Source organism: Diadema setosum, chromosome 20 (assembly GCF_964275005.1).
Source record: "Diadema setosum chromosome 20, eeDiaSeto1, whole genome shotgun sequence".
In the NCBI taxonomy this organism is placed as follows: domain Eukaryota; kingdom Metazoa; phylum Echinodermata; class Echinoidea; order Diadematoida; family Diadematidae; genus Diadema; species Diadema setosum.
Genome location: NC_092704.1, coordinates 20,866,421 through 20,893,839, shown reverse-complemented (window position 1 = coordinate 20,893,839; position 27,419 = coordinate 20,866,421). Strand labels below are relative to the sequence as shown.

Genomic DNA, 27,419 nt, shown 5'->3' with positions numbered 1-27,419 from the left:
GGGCTGTACACTAACCCATTTTTTCTGCCGGTCCAACCTGTCTCTGTCGAACCAGTATATGCCCCGTTTTACAATTTTTTACTGGCCGAGCAGAAAATTTACTGGTCAAAAACAACAACCTAAAAAAACATTAAATGACTTGCGAATTTATTTTGTTTTTAATGGACTACTATTACCTCCCCCCCCCCAAAAAAAAAAAAAATGTACATTTTACAGATTAGTATTTTGTAAACTTGCATTGTTTATTGCACAAGAAATTGAAAAAGAATAAGAAAAAGAATGAATGTTTGTTTGTGAATTACAGTGTAAAATCAGATCGTATCAAATGCGTTTGTGACTTTTTCTCAACATCGGCGCACGTATACGTTTCTTAACTTGCTGCGTAATTCACTCTTGGTGCTCAGTTGGATTGCGATGATTTCATGAATATTTTAGCTGTGATATTTTCTGATGCATGCGCCACAAGGGGTTCTTTATTTTTCTCCCGATAATCTCGTCGCATTTGTGCATGCGTTCTTGAAAGGTACACGGCATGCAGGGCCGAATTCGCAATCCTTTTTGCGTCTATTTCTACCTCAAATATCAGCGGGATTGTGACGATTTCATGAATTACTTCGGCTGTAATCTTTTATGATGCACGCGCCAAAAGGGGTTGAAAATGTGTCCTTTATTTTTCCCGATAAACTCTTCGAATTTCGTAAATGCGTTCTTAAAAGATGTACGACACGGCCGAATTCATGATACTTTTTGCGCCTATTTCTACCTCAAATATCAGTGGGGTTGTGGCGATTTCATAAATTACTTCGGATGTAATCTTTTGTGATGCAGGCACCAGCTAGAATGGTTGAAAATGCGTTCTTTATTTTTCTCCCGATAATCTCTTCGCATTCCGTACATGCGTTCTTAAAAGGTACACGACACGGCCGAATTCACGATCCTTTTTGCGCCTATTTCTACCTCAAATATCAGCGGGATTGCGATGATTTCATGAATTACTTCGACTGTCATCTTTTATGATGCACGCGCCAAAAGGGGTTGAAAATGTGTCCTTTATTTTTTCACGATAAACTCTTTGCATTTCGTAAATGCGTTCTTAAAAGATATACGACACGGCCAAAAATCATGATTCTTTTTGCGCCTAATGTTTCCTTAATCTTCAACGGGATTGCAATGATTTTATGAATTATTATTCGGCTGTAATCTTTATGATGCACGCGCAAAAAGGGGTTGAAAAATGTGTCCTGTATTTTCCTCCCAATAATCTCTTCGCATTTCGTACATGCGTTCTTAAAGGTAGGCCTATACGACACGGCCGAATTCACTATCCTTTTAGCGCCTATTTCTACATCAAATATCAAAGGGATTGCGATTATTTAATTAATTATTTCGGCTGTAATCTTTTGTGATACACGCACCAGAAGGGTTGAAATTGTGGTCTTTATTTTTCTCCCGATAATCTCTTCGCATTTGTGCACGCGTTTTTAAAATTAAACAATGCATGCAGGGCCGAATTCGAGATTCTTTTTGCGCCCAATTATGTTTCCTCAAATTTCAACGCGGGATTGCGATAATTTCATGAATTACTATTCGGCTGTAATCTTTATGATGCAAGCGCCAAAAGGGGTTGAAAATGTGTCCTTTATTTTTCTCCCGATAATCTCTTCGCATTTCGTACATGCGTTCTTAAAAGGTACACGGCACGGCCGAATTCACGATCCTTTTTTGCGCCCATTTCTACCTGAAATATCAGCGGGATTGTGGCGATTTCATGAATCAATTCGGTTGTCATCTTTTGTCATGCACGCACCAGAAGGGTAATGTGTTCTTTATTTTTCTCCCGATAATCTCGTCGCATTTGTGCATGCGTTTTTGATAACCAACACGGCATGCAGGACTGAATTCAAGATCCTTTTTTGCGCCTTTGTATTGTTTCCTCAAATTTCAACGGGATTGCGTTGATTTCATGAATTGTTATTCGGCTGTAATCTTTTGTGATGCACGCACCAAATGTGTTCTTTTTTTCTCTCCTCTATAATCTCTTCGCATTTCGTACATGCGTTATTGAAAGGTGTACGACGTGGCCGAATTCATGATCCTTGTTGGGCCGATTTCTAGTACCTCAAATAATTATGTCAGCGGGACTGCGATGATTTCATGATTTTTTTTTTCTCCCGATTATCTCTTCACATTTTGTGCATGTGTTCTTAAAAAGTACACGGAAAAGCCGATTTCGGGATCCTTTCTGCGCCTATCTTCATTATGAGACCATTCTGAACGAATGAAAATATTCATTTGTGAAATGTGTAAAATATAAATGAACGAACAAAAGCAGGTGTATCAAATCACATGCAACTTTTGCATTTAAACGCAAGTGCGCTGCTGAAAAGATTTGCGTTTGATAATCATATGAAACTAAATTGTACGAACCTGAAACTCAATTGCGTTTAAACGCAACTCAAAAATCAAATGCAAGTCCATCAAATCACACGCAACGATGTATTTAAACGCAAGAGCGTTGCAGAGAAGACTTGCGGTTTTCGTACGAAACTAGAAACTGTGTTTAAAAGCATCTCTATACATATACGGAAGTGCGTTATTGTTGAAAAGACTTGCATTACTTTTTTATGTCGTAAGCAAAATCAAAAATTAAACGCAACTCTGAAAACCAAATGCAAGTCCATCGAATTACACGGAACGCTGAAAAGACTTGCGGTCGATAATCATACGATTTGTAGAAAATTGTAGGAAACTAAACTCAATTGCGTTTAAACGCAACCCTAAAACTCAAATGCAAGTCCATCAAATCACACGGAACGCTGAAAAGACTTGCGTTTGATAATCATACGAAACTAGAAAATTGTAGGGAACTTTTTTTTTTAAACTCAATTGCGTTTAAACGCAACTCTAAAAATCAAATGCAAGTCCATCAAATCACACGTAACGCTGTATTCAAACGCAAGAGCATTCCAGAGAAGACTTGCGGATTTTGTACGAAACTACAAGAAACTGCGTTTAAACGAATCTCTAAACATATACGGAAGTGTGTTATTGTTGAAAAGACTTGCATTATTTTTTATTTCGTAAGCAAAATTATGAATTAAACGCAATTCTGAAAATCAAATGCAAGTCCCTCAAATCACACGGAACGCTGAAAAAAACTCATACAAAACTAGAAAATAATGTAGGAAATTTAAACTCAATTGCGTATAAACGCAACTCTAAAAATCAAATGCAAGTTCATCAAATCACAAGCAACGCTATATTTAAAACGCAAGAGCGTTGCAGAAAAGACTTGCGTTTTTTGTCCGAAACTAGAAACTGCGTCTAAACGTATAAAAATTTACGGAAGTGCGTTATTGTTGAAAAGACTCGCATTATTTTTTATTTCGTAACGGAACTTTCGCCGTGACCGAACTTAGTCTGCACTTGCAGGGGAAAGACATCGCAACATTTACACTGACCATGCTGACGTTTCAAACTACCGAAACGCATGCTGCTTCACGAAATGTCAATGAAAAATGATAACAAATTATTGTTTAAGTTCGCTATGCCGCAGGTTTAAATCTCAGTCCAAAGTTAAATTAGTCCGACAATGGAAAGAGGTTTGTTTTTACGAAGGTTAGTAGTCCGAAAGATGTCGTTTTCGCATGAACAAACTTTTCTTCTTCTTTTTATTTCAGCCGGGCCCGCGCCGTACAGAGCGGTAATTAATGTTGCAAATCGGAGCGCGCGAACAATTCATTTTCAGAGTATGGCAGTAGAAATTTAAGCAAAACAAATATGGCGACTTGGGGAAGGAAAATCACACATATTTCAACTCAGTCGGCACTGAACAGAATCATACGAAATCATACAGAATCATCTCGACAGAATCATACGAAATCACACGCATATCTTCGCAGCGACGCACTTGAATTTAAATCGCAAAGTTTAATGCAATTTGGGGATTTGCGTTTGATATTTCAAATCAAGTTTAAAACGTTAAGTGTCTAGAAACGGGCCTAAGTTTCCGATCCCGCTCTCTCAAAATCTCTCTAGAGATTTGGGAAATGTGCGTTGTCGTTACTAACCCGCGCAACATTATGCATAAGCTAAAACATTATTGTTGCGTTAGTGTCAGTTGGCATGTTTTGGCGGCAAAAGGAGGAAGATTTGGGTAGCGATCCGCATCGTGATCCAAATCTTACTCTGTACAAGGGAAATTATTTTTCATTTATAAGTCGACATTCGCGATTTTGCTCAGTCCCGATTATGTAGACTTACGCGAGGTTGACTGTACATGTACCTACAAAAAGGCAGACTTGCGGAAAACAACCATGAGATAGGCTGGTCGCACTGCAGCAAATTAGCGCTAGCTAGCTAGAGCTCGCATGCGCAGCCTAAATGCGGACTAAATAAGCAACCACGAGGTTGCGATATCGTCCGTCGAGTAAGCTAAGCACACACGATTTTTTTTTTTTTTTTTTTGGTTCTGAAGAACACATGAGTGGCATATGATGCAAAATTATTTACATTGAAATGATTGTGTTGTCAATATTCTGTGGTAAAATGCTTTAATTCAAATTTTATATCAAAATCAAAGCACTATCTCGATCCAAAAGTAATCATACATTTGTGTTATTAGATGGCTGACGCTTCGATCATGCACGCAATCACATCACCAGCAGCGCTCATGTGACACATACATACATGTATGTGTACACAAAGGCACCACGGCACCTTACACCACTGCAAGTCGATAGTCATACACACAAGTACACGTGCACATGCACATGAAGGACGCAACACAATATCTGCGTGGAGTTTATTACGATAACGGTCTTAATACGAGAAACCACAAACTTGACAAACTATTTTTCCTTCGTTGATAAGAGAAATCAAATACCATTTTAGCAAATATCTTGAAAAAATGATTTTCCCTGACTTTCCAGAAGAAATAGATGGATTCCCTGACTTTCCCTGACTTTTTGCTTCTGGAAAAAGCACTTTCAAATTCCCTGACTTTCCAGAAATTCCCTGACCCGTACGAGCCCTGGCCACAGTTGAGAGATGACTTAAAATCACTAGTCTATGCACATGGCAGCTTAAAAATAGACACACAAAAAAAAGAAATCTAACCAGCTTTTAGACCAATAAATGCAAAAAGGGAATTTAGAGGGCTTCAGCCTTTATAGAGCATTTTCCATATAGAATAAATGGTTATATCAAATTACTCACTGTAGCAACTATTTTGCAACACAAACTAGACATACAATGGACATGGGTTAATCATTGTTTCCGCAATTCTCTGAGAACCCTCAAATGAAATCATTCTTGTCCGTCGACAAAGAATGGACAGGTTGGTAATCGATAGTAGTCAAGCCATACATGTTTCTAATTTCCACGATGAACTGCCTGTGCCATTGAACAATGCACAATATCGATTGGATGAACGATATACTAGTAAATAGCCATGTGTCGATTGGCAAAGAAACTCTTGATATACACAATAAGGTCACCGGAATAGGGTCGGTGAAAGTCAAAATCTAGTCAGCTCAGCCTTGATTGCTACTATTCACTGTCTTCATATGAGTTTTACAGCAAAACAAGCGCAATACTATGTTTGAAAAAATAAATTAGACAAATATACACGCAGTTTAAATTCAGAACAAGAAGAACGGATATTGATAGATGAAACTCTAATCTTTCGATCAAAGTAATTTTTCTGGTCAGCATAACACAAATAAACATGCATTTAGGCTACAAAATGCAGACACTCTTGTCTAAATTTTGGGAACCTGGTAAACCAGGTTTCCATAAGGAACGGGTTCATTTGAGAGAAGACTAACCTTCAGCACCATGAGGTACAGATGACCAGCCAGGAGGACTTCCTGGTTCATTGGACTGTCTGCATTCTCTGCTGCACACTCCCCTTGGGTGAAGGCAAACAGCTTTCTGGTCATGAATCTGTCAGCGAAAAAAAAGAAGATCAAAGGTCATCACAAGTGGTCAATGAGAAACTACTGCAGGACATATTCTCTTCAAGAGCCCAACCGGCATCTGATGCAACCAATACTGCAGAAGCAAACAATCCCACTACTCAATACCATTTGTTTTCATAAAACTAGGCAAGGGGTACAAATCTGTCATAGATCCAACTATAGTTCTGCTACATCTGCCAATGGAAAGTTTATCATAGTCCCATTATACATTATACAAAGAAAGATTAGAAGATTAAACAAAGCTGGTTACAGCTGTAGTAATTTCACTTCGCGCATTTCTGTGGCATGAACACTATCAGAAGTGTTCCATATACGCTATGTACATGTACCTCATGTTGCAGTAATTTCTTCATTTGTCAAGACAGTACAAAGCAGAGTTTTGACTGCAGAGTATGAGCATGGCTTCAATTTTGAAAATACCAAGGTAATCACTTATTCTTTGATACATGCAGGGTCTATCTCAAAGCCAAGAAAGGAGGCAATGTCCTAAATGAACTTCCATTTAGTGCAAAATGAATCTACTGAATAATATCAATAGGTGTCTAAAACCTCTGAATGAAATGCTCTAACAAAAAGGAGGCCATCTTTTTGAGTCAAACGAAAGGCGGCCAACATTCCATTATATCAAAATCAAGGCAGTTCTCTGGAGCACTCCAGGGGGGTGTTTCACAAAGCCGTTCTTAAAGTTAAGAAGGACTTAAGTGCAACTGGTGATCATTTCTTGTGCTGCCGAATTATTGAGATTCTGATATGTATAGCACACAAGAACTGATCACCAGTCGCACTTAAGTCCTTCTTAACTTTAAGAACGGCTTTGTGAAACACCCTCCAGATGATATTTGTGCATCCCATGTATCTCAGTAGAAAAAGAAAATTTGAAATTATGGAGTGTAATCCATTCTCTAGTCAAGGTATGAAGCAATATTCTAGTTATGTTATCTTTTCTGTGAGCTGCTGTGTGCTCAATCTAGGAGACCTGTCAGATCTCTGCTTACGTGAGGACGTTGAACTTGTCCTGGTTGGAGGTGAGGTGGACACAGATGCACTGCTGCAGCAGGAACTTGGCCACCTGCTCCTCACTGTACCACGGAGGCAGGTAGAGCTTGACCCTGAAGAGCTGGCCGATGTACTGGAGGGCGGCCTGCTGGGTGGACAGGTTCAGGGTCTGGATGTGGCGGAGCATTCCAGTCACACACCTGGACAAGCAGGGAGGGGAAAAGATTATTCTTAATGACTGAATGACGGAATGAATAAAGAAATCTCGAAATTAAAACAAACTAACATTATTGTCCATAAACAAGTAAAGGTTTATGTAAAGGTTTGTGTATGGTTACGTATACACAGGGATGTCAACCTTTTATTCTAAACAGCATGGCAACATTATGGGGGCTGGAAAAGTACTGTATATTTATGGTGATTTTTTTTTTTTCATGAAACCTGCAGTATGTTGGCAAAAACTGTACAAAATATTTTAAAAAGTTACAGTTGGCATCTCTGCATGTACATGTTATATATGTAAGTATATTACAAAAATATTGACTGCTTTTGAGGAAAATGGTTAAAACTATTTGCCAAGAGGTGATTTCTCAACAGTGCTGTTGGGTAATCACCAAGGGTAAATAGTTTTAACCATGACCTGAAAGATAGCAGTCAGCATCTGTTTTATTTTTTCCCTTACTTAATTATCTAATTCTTGAAAATGGGGGAAAAAAATCTGCACACAAAATTTTCTTATCAATGTTTGCCATACTGAGGACTATTACGTCTGCCAAGTGTTTATGCCATTATTTGTGAACCGGCTTCTTCAATCTTGAAAATACTGAAAACAAAATTACACATAAACACAAACACACATACAAACACACACACACACACACACACAGAGATACGTACAAGAAATACATGAAAAACTCTCATCACCTACCCTATGAGAAAGGTGTCATCTTCTTTCCCCCTGACGAGCTCATCGTATACATGCTGATCAGAAGTATCAACGAGTGCCTGACGTGTGAATACAATACAAACAAACACAAAATTGTAAAGTGAGGAATTCTTATAAACCAGCACAAGTTCATAACAATTACTTAACACCAACTCTTTTCCCTAAACAGCATTGTAATGGCGGAAAAAAAGAAAAGAAAAAGAAATTAACATCACTACTTCATAACAACGATGAAATGGTGCATCATCATTATGAATTAAAAATTCATCTCAGGAATTTCATATTAATCGATCCATTACTGATAACTTAATTTCATTTGATATCATTCCTTAATTTTGCGGAAACATCTTAGGAGAATGATTATTTCATGTTTTTTTCATTCTTTTCAAAATCCATAATAATTATTGCTGGCTGTAATAGGCCACACCATGGAAAAGGGAATAGGGGTAGTCTTGGCTCAATACTGGTTACACAGTGAATGGGTGTTACCTTCAGAATGAGCATCAGAGGTATGAAGAACATCTGTCTGTTGAAGGAGAAACTCATGACAATGTTCCCTGTCGTGAGGTAGTGAAGAGTAATGTTCTGTCAGGAGAAGGGTGGAGATGGAGAGGGGAGTTACAGTGCTGTTCAATGTCATTTTTTAATCCACATGAATTATATTAAAACAAAGTGAAAAATAAACAAAACAGAATGTTATAAGTTTCATCAAAATTTGACTTAAAGGGAATATTACCCAACATTATGTGGATTGAGTAAATGCTATGATATTAGTAGGACACATCAGTGAAAACTGAAAAAAAAAAAAAAATCTGACAATCCATTCAAAAGTTACGATTTTATTAAAAGTTTTGAAGTGCCATTGCTGGATGAGAAGACTACAACAGTTTGTGACATCACTGCAGGACACCAATGTAAAGAAAATGTAAGGGAATTCCACAACTTTCATTTTTTTATTTTCAATGAGAAGTACATTGTAAACATTCCCTCGACTTGTCATTGGCATAATCATGCTATTAAAAGGGCAATATTATTCCCCCTGCTCTCTGAAAGAGGTACAACAAGTGATTCTTTATTAGAGAATTTGAAATTTGAAATGTTTTTACTACATTGCAGTCATATACACATATGCAAATAAACCTAAGTGATATAGGCGTTATGTTTGCACTCAAACTCTATCTCTAAACAATTGTGTTTTCAGTCACGATCAAGCAGCTATTAGACTGTCCATGCAAAGAACAAAGTCACTACTGCTTTGAACAGTTTTGAAGCACATCAAAAAATTTGATGCAAATGATACAAGTTTTCATTTTTGATTTCATATCATATAAAAAACTTGGGTGAAAACTTGTCTGAAGATTTACAGGAGACTTTTTTTCCCCTATAATTTGTGGTTGCTACAACCATCACTGTTTTGTGCTAAACTCAGCAGGAATGAGACTTACAGCTATTGACTGATCATTCCGGACACATCTCATAGACACACCAAACTCTGTGAACGCTTTTCCTCTTGTCTTCCATCTCGGTCGATTGATGGCCATCGGCTGTGGAAGGAAATACCATGCACGGAGAGAGATAGAAAAAGTGAGAAAAGAACTGTTGGTGCACCATGCAACATTATCTTTAAACAGGTGTATAACATACTGGACATATGAAGTACTTATCATTACTCATTGTATATATTTCTTACCTGTTAGGTTTTTGCTATGCATTTAGTGTGAAATTGGGCATGCATTTTGATATCAAGTCACAACACTATGGGAGCTGCGGAACAAGAATCCAAAATATGATAACTGAACTTAAGAAGAGAGAGAAAAACAGAGCAAAAGATACAAAAAATGGCATTAAACTTGATGTAAATCAGTACCAAGGTAGTATAAAGCATCTACATCTAAACAAAGGTGATATGCAGCACTTTTATGAAGGATGACATTTCATCACAGAACTTTATAAATTCTAAACACAAGTGGTCAAAATGCTCTTAGCAGCCATCAAGATTAATCTCAGCCTGCTGTAGAAGCAAATAAAGAGAAAAGGAGGATATAATCTTAACATAAATTTTAAACTACAGTGTATGATAACCATAACCCCCATTTAAAGAATTCAAAGTGAGAAAATGTAACAAATCCCTTAAAAAGTATTGATAGTACATATTACATAATAATGTATAGTCTTGCTTTCTGCAGGGACAAAGTGAAAGATCTATCACATTCAATATCATATTAGATATAATCATTGCCTTTGATACAGTGCTTACAATACTTTAGTAATCCCTATGAGTCATGAGTCACCCATTCAAAGTTGGCCATGAGACACAATGATACTTCGTGGGTATTAACTACATGTATGACCTCTGACCCTTGAGACTGTGATATCCATCAATCACTCACAAAGTTTCTCCTTGGCATGATGAGCATCCTGATGACTCTCTCGATGCCATTGGTGATGAAGTAGCCACCCATCTCAGTACTGTCCTCTCTCCGCTTGATGAGCTCACTGGGGGAGAGGTTGTGCAGGTTACAGTTCTTGCACTGGTGGAGACAAGAAATGCAGTGACATGGAACAAAAATCATGAATTTGTATTACATAATCACATAGTCTTTCTTCTTCATTTCCTCCTTCCCCATCTTCTTCTATGACGTTATACTTTTACTTCTACCACTCCTCCTGTAAATGACTTCTACTATTACTAATGTTGGTACTTCTTTTTTTTTTTATACAATACTACTACTGGTACTGTTGACAACAGCAATGCAACAATAAAAACATTACAAAATTACTATCTGATGACTCATCACTTCTAACAGTATTATTAGCATTATATACTAGTCACGTATTTCAATGATTTATCATCTTTCAGCTCTGAATTTCTTACAGCAAGAAATACAGTGTACTGGTGTGGTTATTTGTTTTTCTCCTCTAATGGAAATCTTCGTGATACAACTGGAGTAAAACACATAAGCTGGACAAACTTACCTTCACCATAAGTGGTATGGAGCCCAGGCCAACTTGCATTGCACCACTCTCTCCTTTACTACTGTGCCAGCTCAGCCTGGTCTGAATGGGGGCTTGGTATGTGATACCTCTCTGACGACACTACAACATCCAACAACATAAAGGAATAATTCTACATAATCCCATATCTGTGGGTCAATTCTAAATGCCCCCTATGAAAAGGCTTAAATGCTTACATATAAGTGAGCTGCCGAGGAACCAATGTCTTCAATCCCCTCTTAAGGTCTTGGCAACGAAGAGCGAGTGCCTTGCATAGGGGCACAACCAGCGCCACCAGCTGCCTCTAACAAAAGATTTTACAACTGAAAGTTTGTGGACTTATCCACAGTGCCACATCCACCCCCTTTTCCATCTGCATTTAATTTCCTTTTCCTTTCTTTTTTTTTTTTTAGGACTTTAACATATACACCTGTACAATGACAAAGTGGTAGAATCTAAGTGCACTCAAACAAGATTAAACCATGTTTATGATAATGACATTTACTCATATGATCCTTAAGTATAGCTTCACACAACAACCTGACAAGAATGTGTAAATCCTAATTTTCTTTGAGCATTAGCCAAACACACAAATCAATTTGAACATTTACATTGCAACAAATAAACAGATCACAGAAAACCATAGTGTTAGAGGAGTATAGACTGGAAGCTGTCATTACATTAATGCATGCACTTATCTCCAGATTTTCTGGTAATATAGAATGTTATGATGGCCCATTTGCAAAGGATGTAAATGCTTTAGAACTGAAGCAGAAGAGCCGAAGACATGTTGAAATAATTTCAATTGTTGACATCAGTGAATCATGGACAGTGTATGACTTCATATTTCTTGCTGAGCACTTTTCTGTAAAGCTAGATTAGTGTGACTGATGCAAAGTACACTTAGGACCTACCTCTGATGGATAAACTTTCAGATTTGAGGCATAGATATTCCCATGCACCGTTGTGGGAATACCAATGGATGCTTCCTGCATGGAAAGAGCAAAATAATTATTCCAAGAGTCATTACACTTGTCACACAACTCGTTTACATTTTCTGCATTTGGATTGCTGTCACCGAGCAAATCAGATGAGAGGTGGAGAGGGTATGATGTGAAATTATGTGTTGAAAATTGTCTGGAATATCTTCAAAGGAAATTTCATGAAGATCCGAGTACCTCTCTCTTGGAAAACTGGTGAGGCAATGACATCATCTCCTCTGCCAAACTGATTAAAAGGTTGCAAATTATGTCACTGATTAATGAAAACTTTAAGATTTCTTTACCATTCAGTTTGTCTCATAGTTGTATGTTACTTTTTTTTTTAATCAAAGGCTAACTTAAACAAATGGTAATGTGATGTATTGTTTTTTCTTTCTTTGATTAGTAACTCATGGCCATGCAAAATTAGGTCATCCCGCTCTAGGAAGTACCACCCTCTTTGATTACGTATACACTGCACCCTTCAACTCACTATCAGAAAGCATTGCAGTTCTGATAAATTGTATACCATATGTAACTCCTGCCGTATCCCTTTCAATGCACAGGTCAGATATCCTCCCCAACGAATCAATGATTACATGTACTGTACATGTATATCATAGTAAGGAATTCCATTTTTGACGAGATGTCAATTTTACCTCCAGAGAAAGGGACACTCTTTCATCGTTCAGCAGAAACTCCACAGGTGACATATTCCCCACTGCCTGGGATAGACCCTCCTCCAGCACATAGTTGAAAGACTCGATATGAGGTCGCACGGCATTTTGCAGCAGCTGTAACAGACAGGGAGGGGAACATGATGACAAACCACTTATGAGGTGCTTCATATGTGTGAACTCAGCCTAACTGCGACCAGTCCAAACACGAAGCACAGTGTATAACTGTGTACAAGGAGCGCCCTGGGGTTAAACTCAGCCAAACATAAATTGGCAATATCTAAGCCAGGTGAAGACATTTTTAAAGAGAATAAGGCACTCTACATCAATGCACACAGGGATGATGAATACGTGTCCTCACGTAGTAGAACTTTCGCAAGCCGATGTGGGTCGCCATTTTTTTCCGGAAGTAGATGTTACAATCGAAAAAATAGGAAAAACATGAGAAAGACAACAATAACACCGCCATGCCTGTTTGCGGTCAGTGCAAGCGTGCGAGCCAATTTCATGTGCTTTCGCAATGGGACTTGGCACTTATGCAACGTTCATGAGCCAAATAAAGGTGTTCAGCAGAAGATCGTGGAGCACGTACGTATCGCATAGGAATTGTATATCAGGCCGCGAACCGGACTACCGCAGTCGCGAACCGGCAGATGCTGCGCGCTGTACCGGATCGCGTCGCGGCCGTGGTCTTTTTTTTACTATGGCAATGGACATTGGTCTTGCAATGGTGACAATAACGTGAATTGGTAAGTGGTCAACCTCTATAAAAGTATAAAAACCTAGGTTAAAGCAATTTGCAAGCTTGCATTTCAGAGTGGAAAAACCCTAAGGTAATATGCGGCTGCAAACTGGGACACTTACTCTATAATATCAGGTTTGTTTTGAGTCAGATCTATACAAAATGTAGTGATGAAAATTTTGAAGAGTTAACACCAGACATTGCTGGTAACATGAGAATTTCTTCCATTCCAATTTGGGTTGAAACCCTAAATCGTCACATGAAAAACATGCCCGGAAGTCAAAGGTGCTAGAATCTGATATTGATGTATGGTACAGTATAATACACAGAAAAGACTACCTTGTACACTATTGTCATTGATTGTATTTGTAACTAATTTAGACATGCTAGACCAATTCCTATCTCAATTAAGAACTGGAAAGGTTGTGGTTGTGCTGGGAGCTGTGCTGTGCCTGCAGGCTGTGGACGTGGACGTGTGGACAGTAAGTTTTTTACACAATTTCATTCCTTACTAATATACTTACTTAGTCTTAACCCTTAGCTTTGCCAAGGTTCCAATGCCATCTCATGCCTTGCATGTTGCTTGCTCAACTAATAGCAGTGCAGTGCCAGTGACCATGTGACAAGTTCGAATACAACTTTACATACGAAATATGCCCTACAACTAATCATATAATTAGGGCTGAATTTATAGCATGCTTGCTTTTCTCTTGATCTCCCCCCCCCCTTTAGATCATAGCAGTGCAGCAGCACCTGCCCTGCCTGTAACCCGGGGCGCTCCTTACTAGTCTGTGACTTGTGAGAGCAGTTACTGGAGTACCCTGCCTGCAAGTTCTACAACAACAACAGCGCTCCCAAAACAGAGCGGCTTTGCATTACCACAGCATTACACCATTGGACGTATTCGTAAACGCTGCTTATGCAGGCGCAGCTGAAAATATGTCAAACATTTGAAACGACACACTCCTCATAAATATAAACATATTAAGGATTTTCATAAAAGAAGAAGGGGTAAAACGATATAACTGCAGGTGAAACCTGGTTTTGCTGTCCTTCAGGTTGACCATAGTCGTGTCTTGTCAGATTTCGGAAAGACGGTGCCTTCGACTCCATGTTCATCATGTTCATGGAGCTAGCGGAGGAGCGGGAGTCGAGCGGAGCTTTACATGCAGCACTCAACTTGTCAACTACACGTGCACCCATTCAAAATTCGCTGCTTCTGGTAAACACACCGTCAAACCTGTTTTGTGCTATGCTCGCGCAATGCTGAGGTTCAGCATAGACAGCACAGTTGGCTGCTCTCATTATCACCTTATGTATCTTGCGCGATGAATTGGGACAGCGAAACATACGTGTATAGTGCATAGACCACTGACTTCACATGCTGAACAGTCGACGCCCTTTCGCAACTCACACGTGTGCAAGGAAGGACACCTCTCTCAGTCTCCGTAGTTTCTCACAAAATACATGACAAAAATGGGTTTTGGAGACCTGAAAAACGCAAGCGGCCAAGCAGCCCTCAACCAATTTCTAGTTGATCGCAGTTACATTGAAGGGTAGGTTTCTTTTTTATTCTAAATTGCGAAAAAAATTTAACAGACATCAGTCATCACGACACAACACAATTGTCACAAGAGCTAGTGCTACCGACGACGGCGACCGCTCGCGCTCAACTCACATCTCACTCGCAGTCAGCATGCAGCGGGGAGTTGCGATAGTGTGAGAGATCGGCCTCATTCAGTCATCATATTCATACTCATAGACATAAAGTCAAGAACAAGAACTGAAACTTTGAAAAGCAGAAACTGAATGACGAGGCCCTAGCTCTGCCCTACATCAGATTCATACATAAGATCAAACTTTAATTACAGTGACTTGGTTGGTTACTTACACTAACTAAATCGAGGGCTGCCAACCTTGAGTGAGAGTTTGGCGTGAGAGACACTGCGAGGGAGCGGAGCGAAATCCTGGCTAGCGCCTGGCGGCCTGCTGTGCGGCCGTACATATGTATGTACTACGTACACAGTCGGTGTACCAGTATGTAAAGCGATGTAAAGCACACGTCATAGCCATACATGTATTGTAATTTGCCAAAAGTACTAAGCTACGCTCACGTGGAATAAATAGGTAGAAACCAATCGTAATCCATAATAGCTTGTCTTTGCGCGTGAACCGAAAACGATTATTATTGGTTAAGCTTTACACCCGTGCGGGAAAATCTCGAAATTTTGGGCTTGGTGGGCATATCGATATTCGGAATATCAGAGAATTTAGAGATAGACCCTATATAAATTTATTTTTGTAGACATATACATTCCATTTTGGGGGTTTAGCGTGAGATTTCGTTTATCAGAGTGAGACAGTCAAATTGGTTGAATTGCGTGAGTCTCGCGCTCAATGCGTGAGAGTTGGCAGCCCTGCTAAATCTAGCTAGACAGCTTGAGTCGGGACCTCGAAATTGCTCGAATACTAGATAGAGATAGACTGTCTAGATGCTACTTGTAGACGTTCTACATTCATTTCATTTTAATATGAGCTGATTATTGTTTCTAATCTCCATGGTAGGTTGTCATGGTCTGCAATATCTAATCAATGAATCACTTTCAAAAACATTGATTTGCAATTGTGCACTGTCATTGATTCATGATCTAAAAAACATGGATGACTTTCTAAATTCATGATGATATGAGAGTAGGGCCCTAGAGAAATATAATACATAACTCTAGTAGAGTGGCTCTATCACTCTCTTCAATTTTTCTGGTTCAGTTTGCCTCCTTGATCCTTCTTTATCTTGAAGTTGAAGTGTGTTTGTGTGTGTGTGTGTGTGTTAACTAGGTTGAGGTGCAAATTATATTGCAAAGTATACAGAATCCGTACCAAAGTGCAGTGCAATATAAATGCAGTACTTCCAGTATGCAGTCTTCAGATTTATTTCATCCATTTATTTATTTCTATGCCATTATACTATAATTTATAGTCAGTGATAGTGTAGGTGCATCTTTCTCATGAGAATACTGTGGGTAGAGCTTTGTCTGTTTTAATCAGTTTTAATGAATACATGTAGGCTACACTATTGTACTCGTTCCTTTTCCTGATTGTTGTCCTTTTCTTTTATGTTTTAACATCTAGGTTGCTATTTACATGTGATATGCAAAATGTGTGAATATTTGGGCAAATGAAAATTAACTCCTATATCACAGATTGTTTTAATAGTTTGATTTTACCATAAAGTGTACACACAGTATGACAGTGATCATGAAGACTATGACAATGAAGACTGCCTTGCCCTTAGCCAATAAAACAAAATATGTCATATTTCCTTTGAATCAGCATTAAACCTAGGAAGATTAGATGTAGCTTGCAATTCATATGGCTCCTGGCAGAAATTTTGTTTTTCTCTTTGTTTTTTTTTTTGTTTTGTTTTGTTTTTTTGTAAGTTGCACAAAATATCACAAATGTCTTTGTTGTCTGTATGCTTTTTCCCATCGCATTTTGCACTTGAGCATCCATGTGAAACAATCCCTGGTTTAAAAATCTTAACCCCCCACCAAAAAAAAAAAAAAAAATGATAATAATGTGAATCTTGGGTTCTTCATAATGTACGGATGCTGTTCCATGTATAATTACAGTAGACTGGCACATTGGTACATCTACATGTATATAGTGATATTATACTACTGCTACAGGGAAAGAAAATGCATTTGGGAGGTCTTCAGACTGCAGCAGAAACAGAACCTGTTTCAGTTTCTTGTAGAAAGGCCATTTGTTTTGTGTTTTTTAAACTAATGGGTATCTGTATTTAACTAGGATGTTTATGACCAATTGCATCTATTGCGATTGGTGTGTACCAGGTAACTTATTGTGGTACAATGGTAATTTCTAACTGCAGGTACACACCTTCCCAGGCTGATGTGGTTGTTTTCAAGGCGATGAGTGGTGCCCCCAAGGCTGAGCTCTTCAATGCCCTGCGATGGTACAACCAGATCAAGTCATATTCTTCCCAGTTTGACAGGTATGTTGCCAGAGCTACATTTGTATTGATCATGTACAAAAAAAGAAGGTGAATGGTTGGATGAGCTTTGTACAAGAATTAGTGTTTATTCCTATGTCTACTCAATTGCTCTAAGCAATTGGCTCTTGAGACCAACTGTTTACAAGAGTAAAGTTTTAATTTTTTCAGGTGCAAAGTCACTTCTTTGACGAGCAACATACTGTAACAATGTACTATCATGGCAGCCATAATTGTCAGAAATAATGCAGCACCCATCATGTGTTGCACATAATTTGCAACCTACATTCTATTGAGCATTAATGGCCAAAGAAAGATTAAAGATTTTTAGTTGCTATATTTAGTTGCTATTGTACAATTGTACGACTTGAACTGATGAGTTCCCTTCCTCCACATACAATATGTAAGAGTTCCAGAGGAAACTATGGTAAGAAAGCCAAGATGTAACTAACTGAGTAATCATAACAGTTCTTGCACTGAATTGTGGCATTGATATCATGATTTGACCTTGCATGAGAAAACCAACAAAAAGCGGCCCAATATGTTTTTGTAGTTAAGATTGAGGATGAAATGAAGAGAGGGGGAGAAAATGGGAAAAAAAGTCACTTCAACCCAATTCTTTTACTTGATCTACAAAGATAATTGACTTAGACCAGCTTTTTGCAGTTCATGCCTAGGGGAACAAAAAAGAAAAAAAAAAGCAACCATGCTTTGTGCAAATACATTGTACACTCTTTATGTCTGGCAAAGAATAATGTGACAGCAAAAGAGTACAAGTACTTGCGCCAAGCTTTATGAAGAGACTTTCCTTGTGGTTCCATGAATTCCATCTGTTTGTTTGTTTTTGTTTTTGACTGTGCCTGTTGTGTAAAGCCACTTCTATTTTGCTTTACCCTCGTTCCAGTCTCCCTGGTGTCAAGAAGGCTCTTGGGGAATACGGCCCATCCGGCACTGCTGCTCCAGCAGCCAAAGATGACGACTCTGATGACTTTGACTGCTTCGGCTCTGACGACTCTGATGACGATGATGTAGGTGAAAGGATCAAAACTGAAACCAGTGCTCCCATCAATTTGTGAAAAAAAAAGTGTGCTGCACTGTTCTTTTTATGTTTATTCAAAAAAAAAATATATATGTATATATACATACATACATACATACATACATAATGGACTCCCATTATAATGAAGTCCTCTGGACCGGCAGTTTTTTTTTTTTCGCTCTATTGAAATTTCGTCTTAACCGAACTAATAAACAATAAAAAAGCTGAGTGGATAATGTTGCAGCCCGAATTTTAACTTCTTTGTTACCAGAACTTTTTTATAACTGTGTTCATTATAACAGGAGTAGGCCTACACTGTAGAAAAAATAAACAAATATGGCACACATTACCACATGTATGTGGATGGGTCTTTCTTTATGTGCTTGTGTGAGTGTTTGCTAATACATGAAATGCATGAAATTAAAGTTGTGCATGAATGATTGATGTATAAGCTTAGCCTGTCTCGAGTTACCATGGTGTAATGCAGGTTTTTGAATTCGAACTACCCCTGCTTACACTGTCGTGCACTTCATGGATGTTCAAATGTTTGATGTTCTCATTTTTTTCCCTCTCTCTTTCACCTTGTAGTCCACACCTGTCAAAATTGTGGCCAAGAAACCAGCGAGTGAGTATCAGTAAATGGAGAGAAATTTTATGTCTGTGCAAGAGAGGAAAAGCTCTTGAAAGAAAGTCATCTGAAAATCACGTGCTAGGTTGTTATATTTGAAAAAAAAAAAAAACAAACACGATATTGCCTTTGAAGTGTCTTCACCCTCAAATATAACAGGTAAACCATTTAACCTTGAATGTCTGTACAGCCTTAATGCCACCAATATACATAAAAAAGAAACCCTTCAGGATGACTTAAATGCATGATTTCATGAACCTGTTGATCAAAATGTATGAGTAACCATTGCAATGATACAACCAGGGCATTCTGAGATGACAGTTACACTCATAATAATGGTACAAGTATGTGTGTGCAAGGATGAATTTAGAGATGGGGTTAGGTTAGTCAAAATTACCATGGATGACCTAATTGTGCCATCTGGTGCACATGTAATTTACAATTTTTTGTACCCTAATCAATTTGCTGTCCCTTCTCACTTCCACTTTGACTTCCACAGAGGTTGTCATCCAAAAGTCCAGCATCCTTTTCGACGTGAAACCATGCGACGACGAGACAAAATTATCCGACATCGAGAAGGCCGTCAGAGCTATTGAAAAGGATGGCCTGAAGTGGGGTGCCAGTAAGTATATGTGATGCTATTAGAATTTTAAAAAAAAAAAAAAATGCAGATAGTCTCAAGGTACTGAGGGCAAGGTGTCAATTTTCACAGAAATACATCCCCAACTGGATAAAACTAAATCATTTGGCATTCGTTTCAGCACATGCTTATGGCGCAGTGCTATTAGAAAGTAGTAATAGATGTATCCGACAACTAATCTAAGTTTATCAGCGGCTTACAACCTACCGCTTACCAGGTTTTATACACTTTATTTTGAATGTTTGAATGAAGCATTTTAGCAGCAGATGGATTAAGATGTAAATGTGGGACAATTGGTACAGCATGTATGATTCAGACCTATTCAATCATGTATTTGCATCTTATTAGCATCAGGTGCATTGGTTAAATAGCTACCTTTTGTAATAGTATTGTTGCTGCAAACCTCATTTAGTTTGTTTATGGTGTATGGCTGGAAATATAATTTGCTTCAATCTGTGTGAAGCCTTGAATTTTTTTTCCTGCAATGAAATGGAGATTATTTTTGTGGAAAAAGCAGATGGGTATTTGAGGATGCCCTTGGTCATATGATTGAGGTAGCCATGCATTTAGATTGCAATGGTACTGCATGTGTGCTGTCTGTGGACATCATTCAAACTGCCCCCAACAATTCTTATCCAATAGATGAATCTGACTTCAGAGCACTGTAACTTTTGGCAGCTATAACTGGGGGGCTTCCAAAGAAGATCAAAACACTTTTAATAGGTTATGCAATGAGCCAGGAGCACTCCTACAATGTATGTCAGTGCATAAATTATCTTTTGTTAGGCTAATTGAAGTCCCCCAATTAGAAATTACCATTAAAAAAAAAGTACCTAAACCAATTTGGTCTATAAGCTCACTCTTAGTTTTTAGCTTTAATTTTACAGCTTTCATGCTGGACATAAGGGTAAATTACATTTTTCATGACTTTGTTGATAATTAAACAAAAAGTGACAAGAAAAAGAAATTGTAAGATGTGACTTGGAGGCATGTTGATATAGCAAAATCAGGATCCGACCAAACATCACAACTAACATTTCTAGTAGGCGTGAATATAAAGTTTTGTTGTTGTTGTGTTTTTTTTTTTGTCTTGCAATATCTGCTTTGAAAACACTGAAAGATATATACATGTATAAATAAAAATTAGAGTATGTGTCTTCTATTTCACAGGTTTCGTAAAGGCATATTTTAGGGCTTGACCTTTTTTTTTCTCCTCCCATTTTACGTATAATGGTTATGTCAAGCGTCTTGATGATTTGATAAACCCTCTGCAGCTGATATAGTTATAAATCTTTTTTCTTTTTCATTTCTGTTTATATGGCAAGATCTGTTTTGAGGTTATGTAATTCTTGTGACCCACAGGTAAATCCGTACCAATCTGCTATGGAATTGAGAAGCTCCAAATCCTCTGCACTGTTGAAGATGCAAAGGTATGTTGTGTAGATATTCATATTTGATTTTCTTTTTCTTTTTTTCAACAGAATCTACAAAGTAATGTGTGAAATTGTACATGCATTTTATCAAATGATACAAACTAAACAGAGGATAACATGTTCATGTCTATGATCATTTCAAGAAGAGGTATAATATAACATACTGTAAAAGTGGTTTCTTTCGCGGTGGTTTTATTTTCGCGCTTTGAGGTTGAACCGCGAATTTAACATCACGCAAAAATGTTTTGAACTCGTCGCTTGTTACAACGCTATCATTACCGACCGCGAATTTAAGCACATGCGAAAAAAGTCGGCACCGATGGAAACCGCAAAAGTTTCTGTACGCGAAAGAAACCACTTTTACAGTACAAACATATTTTTATATTTTGCGGGGGAAAAAAAAAATTATGGTACCCATTCAAAACAATATGCTTGTACTTTGTGGGTACCTCAGAGGGAAGGGGAAAGAGGGGATGAAGAGCTTGCAACAACTGTGTAAGCTGAAATTTTTGTGGTTCAGTTTCACAAAAGATAATTTCTTATTAAAAAAACAAACAAACAAACAAGTTGAAAAATCAAGACCCGTGCTAGGGCTGGATCATGCTCAACTGCCCAAGAGTAACTGTTTAGGTCTAGCATATTGTACGGGCCACGATGAAGTTACATGTGGAGTGAAACAAGATGCTAGTACAGGACTTTGAATTTAGAACACACTTGTTTATATTCTGGGTATTACTGGGTGAAACATTTCGTACTAGTCTTGTCATTTGTTATTCTTGTACACTGTGTATTTTCATTGAAGGGGAAGTGACAAGCACAAGACCCTCACAACTACAAAATTAACTTTAGAAGCACTCTGAGAGGGTAGACCTCCACCAAGCAGCTCATTTCCACCACTGATCTTTTTCTTCCATAGAGAACAGTGATTTCCACCCATATGTATCATATGCGTGCTGAAAGTCGCCCGATTTCCCAATATAGAAGCCTTTTGTTACGTCATCAACTTCCAGCTGCATAGCACACCTCGCCTTAGCAGAATCTAGAGCACGCACTTTAGTGCGCATATGAAAACCTCAAATACGCGCAACTTGAACTCCCAAGTTCATTGACCCTACCTGCCAGAATATCGAAAATCCTTCATAAAATCCATAAAAATTGCCCGATCCCTACCAAAATTTAATCATCTGTTACTTGTATCATTCTCAAACTTTCCTGTAAGTTTCATCCAAATCTGTTCACAGCTTTTTGAGTTATTTTGCACATGGACGAACAAACAAACAAACCAATGCTGAAGAAAACATAATTTCCCTCCTTGGCGGAGGTATAACGATAAACATGCCTGATTGTACAAATGACCTTTTTCTGCTCATGCGCAAAGTGGAACTGTAAACTGGCTTATTGATAGCACCCAGGAGGTAACAAAGTGAGGTAATATCTTAATGTGACAATTTCTCAGCTTGTACAGGACTTGTATAGATCTTGAAATAAGTCATGTAAATCGTATCCGGGCAATTACCTCCCCCCCCCCCCCCCCCTAGCTAAATACTGGTTAATGGTAAGGTTAGAGTAAAGACTGGGTTAGGGTTAGGTTTAGGGTTAGGAGTTTGGGTTAGGGTTCTGATTAGGTTTCAGATTAGGATTAAGATTAGGGCCACAGGGAGGGTCCGGGCAATTACCCCCGAGTGCAATTACCCCCCGGCTAAATACTGGTTAATGGTAAGGTTAGAGTAAAGATTAGGGTTAGGTTTAGGGTTAGGGTTATGATTAGGTTCAGGATTAGGATTTAGATTAGGGCCATGGGGAGGGTCCGGGGTAATTGCCCAGGGGGTAATTGCCCTAGACCCCTTAGCATATCATATTTGTCAAAGCCAAAAATTTGTGATTGGGGGAAAAAACAAACACACAAACAACCAAACGTTTGTCAGATCGCTAAGGACAGGGAAAAGCTTTTATTTCCTACTGTTTCAATATGGTGATAGATCTGTTCACTGTTAGTGCTGCAATTTTGTTGCTTTCTGGTTTTTTTTATGCCTCCGCCACGAAGTGGTGCCGGAGGCATTATGTTTTCGGGTTGTCCGTCCGTCCGTACGTACGTCCGTACGTACGTCCATACGTCCGTACGTCCGTACGTCCGTCCGCTTTCGTTTACGCGATAACTTGAGTAATATTTACTGGAATTTTACCAAACTTGGTCCAAGTATGAAGTATGATGGGGCAACGATTTGATAAGATTTTGGGTGAAATCGGCTAAAGGTCAAAGGTCAAAGGTCAAGGTCAAATCATGAAATTGTATCCGTTTACGCGATAACTCAAGACTGTATGGAGCAAATTTCACCAAACTTTGTTGGAGGATGATGTATGATGGGACAATTACTTGATTAGTTTTTCAGTGAAATCGGACAGAGGTCAAAGGTCAAAGATCAAGGTCAAATCCTAAAATTTATCTGTTTATGTGATAACTCAAAACTGGAGGAAGCAGCTTTCACCGAACTTGGTCCAAGGATGATGTATGATGGGACAATTAGTTGAGTAGATTCTAGTGACATTGACAAGAGGTCAAAGGTCAAAAGGTCAAGGTCAAATGCTAAAAATGTTGCTATTTCCCCCATATCTATGCAATGCCCACAGTTATTTTCTTGAAACTTAGTGTAGACATGTACTACTGCGTAAGGATTCTCCAGAGAGAGTTTCATGTCATAAGGTCAAAGGTCAAAAGGTCAAAGGTTAGGTGAAAATGTTGCAATATCACTTTTCTCGCAAATGGTTCAATGTATCTTCATGGAACATGGTACATATGCATGTACTGACTGGCAGGGATTATCTAGGGAATTTAGGGGTCATGGGTCAATAGTCAGGGGTTCAAAGGTCAAGGTCAACTCCTCAAAATGTTACTACTGTATTTCCCTCATACATGTATACTAGTATATGCAATGATTGCATTATTAGTTTTAAAAGTGTTTAATATATGTACATTTATTACTTGATGGAGATTCTCTTGGAAATTTCCAGCCAGAAGGTCAAAGGTCAGGTTTAAATGAAAAAAAAAAATATTTTGTACTGTAATTACACTCTTTCTTCATACCTTGAAAATTATACTCAATGCATAAACTTATAATAAGGTCGGTCAGAAGTCAAGTAAAAATTTTCAATTCCCCAAATATGTGTACCTGCACTCTTTAATAGACAATTATAGCAAACCCAGTTCGTGGAAAGTGAACATTCAAGATATTTCTGACAAACCTGTTATTTCGATATTTTGCCAGTTATGTGAAACTGTCATCACACATTGTCAAGACATTGTACTATACATCTATTGGGAGAATCATGCATTATGGCGGAGGCATCAGTCGCTGTAGCGACATTTCTAGTTTTATCCCTGGAGTGGCCTTGAAAATCCAACTCAATATTTTCTTTTTGTTGTTTTTTTTTATGTTATTGAATGCTGTGCCATGATTTTTCTATCAAACTTTTTTTTTTGTCAATTAAAAGAACAACATACAAAAAATTGACAGAACCCAAGGGGAGGCTGAAAACTGTGTTGAAAAAATGTCAGAGGTGGTCTCTTTTTATTTCTGTGTCCTTCCAGTGTCCATTTGTTGATGACATTTGGACACGAGAATGGTTTTTGGTAAAAATTCTTGTATAAAACTGCCTCTCACTGTGGTATACAAAAGTTGCAAACAAATACTGGGCATTATTGGACTGTTCCATTGTGTGTCCCGACTGCCCAAGGCATTATCCAGTCACCAGAGATTAAGAGGCAGGATTTTGACGATTCAGAATACTGCAGTATACCCAGGAGTCAAGGGTGATATTTTTCTAGATTTCTAGGTAGTAGTTTGGGGCAATAGTCTCATAATCCTTTCAGAGCCTGCAGAAATTAAACAGCAGAGAAAGTTGTGGTTATTTTTTCTAAATATAGAACAAGAAATAAGGAGAGCTATGAAAATGTTTAGTGTACTTTCACTTGTTCTGGTAATCAGCTTCTTTGTCAACAATCTAGCAGCTTTAAGGCTTTCCGTCTCTTGAGTCACCATTGCTCAACAGTCAGTCAATAACTACTTGGAAAGGGTACAATTTATTCTTTAATTTCTTTAAAAAATGATAAAAATAGCAGAGTATTATGTTTGCAGGTGACAGAAAGATTTTGCCTTTGCATCATATATGACCATGCATCCCAAAACCAACAAAAAGTCACACAACCCAATTCTATGTGAGGACTCTAAATAGGTGAAATGTGTCAACCTAGTCAATCTTTTTTTTTAATCTAAACAAGTCATTCTATATGATTTTTAAGTTGCTTTTTATTATTATCTTAACAAGTAATTCTACATAATTTTCAAGTTTGAGACCACGAAATGAATATAAATTGTGGGGTGGTTGTTGATTTTGACAGTTTTTCTAGAATATTTTTTCATAGAATAGTGTAATTAGTGATTAGGTATGTCTGAGAAGCCTCTTTCTTTTCTTCAAAAGCCTTTACAGGCACTTGCTTTCAACTCTTGAAAGGCATATACTACTGCATTGAAAGTTAGTTGTAGTCAGAAATGGAATATGTTAGTGGAGTTCTCAAAATGTCAGCTTAATCTGATAATCCCTTCATTGTGGTAGCTATGGAGTTTTACATCCTATTTTTTGTCCTATGCATTACATTGAGCACAGCTGGGTGAGATTGAGTGCTTGAATAGACCCCATGCTTCAAAGCCTCTTTTTCTCAGTAAACAATTTTTCCAGAATATGCACATTCTTTCCATTATTTAGATAGGTTAGGAAATTTTATGTGTACACCTGTATTAAATTATACATCATTTTTAAGCTTAGAGTTCCTTCTTCAGACTCTGCCCTCTTTTTGTCTTTGGAATTATCATCATGTTTTGCAATATGCAACTGTCCTATCTCCCAATCTTACTGATGTTTGGGGAATCAGGTATGCTGCATACATATGATATGTACCATGGGGTTTTATAACATGCCCCCCCCCCCCACAAAAAAAAGAAAATAAATAAATAAATAAAAATAACAATAAATAAATATGTATATAAAAATATACATGTTTATGTATTGTACATATGTCCATTAAGGTATAGTTTAACAACTTTCGTAGAATTCTTACAGCATTGTACTGTTTTGTGGTTTTCTGTTTTCAAAAAATTCAGGTCAGCGTACAAGATCTTGAGGACGAGATAGAGGAGATGGAGATCGTGCAGTCTGTGGACATTGCTGCTTTCAACAAGATCTAACCAGGGACTCTACACACACACGTGTCTACTCTAGCAAACTTTGTCTATTCTTGACACTGATCAAAGTGTTAGACACCGGCGTCCATGTCATACCGATTTCAGTCATCACCTTGCGGGAACCATCCCTGCCCCTTCTGTCACTCAGAGCGGCAGTAGATTTGACGACATTGACAATTTTTATGCACTGGACTGTGACCGTACCATGGAGAATTCAAAGCCTGAAGCAGTGAGAAGCCATATCTTGAGATCCGGAATAGTGACCATGATCAGTTATTGACCAGACCTAGGAGTGGTTTTACCTTTGATTGGGAGTAGGATACTGAAGCCATTATCTGGAATTATATTGTGTTCAGATACATTCCCTGGCTGACCACTGATGAGAGCAATTCTATAAACAACATTTAAAATAACCTTCTGGTGAATTCTTTATCAATGAAAAAAGTGTGTGTGCTTAGTGCACAGATCTCTTATTTGGGACAAGCACATTTCTATATACCCCAAAAGGAAAAAGCAAAACAAAACAAACAAAAAACCTACAAAACTACAGTGAATCTGGCTAGGATACAAGGAGCATGATTTCAATATACTTTGTATCATGGGAGGAATGGCCAAAGAAACTAGCTAAAACACTACAACTACCCCCACCCATGGTATTCTTGCTAATACTGTCAGAATGATTCAGTCAAGTTCTAACACTTGACTGAATTATTCAAGCCTGCTGGAGGTATGGCAAAAAGTATTTACATATTTCAAATACAGATGTAATATGATCATGTGGTAAATTGCATTTGAATTATTATTCACGTCACCTTCTCTCGCATTATTGAAGGAACAGAGAAACGAGCTTTGTACAGAAATACACACTGTTTGCTTGGGTAGAATTTCATGTCTAGACTGTGTCCATTTGTTTTGATTGTGTCCAGTGATTGATAATTTCAGTGTACCTTAGGGGGGGAAGGAGCCAGATTAATAATTTGATAGGCATAGCTGTGCCTCTGGGTGAGAAACGTGCATGCAATATGATAGCATGAAGCTGGCATAACAAATTGTGGCCAAAAAAAAGGAAGAAAAAAAAGAAAAAAGAACCCACTCTTTTGTGAGGTATCAGATAGAT

General features: G+C 38.1%; 2 protein-coding genes across 2 annotated transcripts in view; one reads left to right on the top strand and one right to left on the bottom strand.

Moving 5' to 3' along the window:
* The window catches only part of LOC140243908 (DNA-directed RNA polymerase I subunit RPA2-like), a 32,256-nt gene extending 17,779 nt beyond the window's left edge, over positions 1 to 14,477 (bottom strand). The window contains exons 1-10 of the mRNA XM_072323578.1: positions 14,355 to 14,477; positions 12,557 to 12,691; positions 11,832 to 11,906; positions 10,900 to 11,019; positions 10,314 to 10,454; positions 9,369 to 9,467; positions 8,413 to 8,508; positions 7,906 to 7,982; positions 6,977 to 7,177; positions 5,829 to 5,946 (exon numbers count right to left, since the gene is read on the bottom strand). Coding sequence (XP_072179679.1) covers positions 5,829 to 5,946; positions 6,977 to 7,177; positions 7,906 to 7,982; positions 8,413 to 8,508; positions 9,369 to 9,467; positions 10,314 to 10,454; positions 10,900 to 11,019; positions 11,832 to 11,906; positions 12,557 to 12,691; positions 14,355 to 14,444 — 1,152 coding nt within the window. The 5' untranslated portion in view covers positions 14,445 to 14,477. The remainder of the gene's footprint in view (positions 1 to 5,828; positions 5,947 to 6,976; positions 7,178 to 7,905; positions 7,983 to 8,412; positions 8,509 to 9,368; positions 9,468 to 10,313; positions 10,455 to 10,899; positions 11,020 to 11,831; positions 11,907 to 12,556; positions 12,692 to 14,354) is intronic.
* Positions 14,478 to 14,717: 240 nt separating this feature from the next.
* LOC140244118 (elongation factor 1-beta-like) lies at positions 14,718 to 27,191 on the top strand. The gene is made up of 7 exons (XM_072323762.1): positions 14,718 to 14,872; positions 17,206 to 17,328; positions 18,230 to 18,353; positions 18,953 to 18,989; positions 19,492 to 19,614; positions 20,995 to 21,062; positions 26,222 to 27,191. Exons 1-7 carry the CDS (start codon positions 14,784 to 14,786, stop codon positions 26,303 to 26,305), a joined length of 648 nt encoding a protein of 215 aa, XP_072179863.1. The 5' UTR covers positions 14,718 to 14,783; the 3' UTR covers positions 26,306 to 27,191.
* The last annotated feature ends 228 nt before the right edge of the window (positions 27,192 to 27,419 follow it).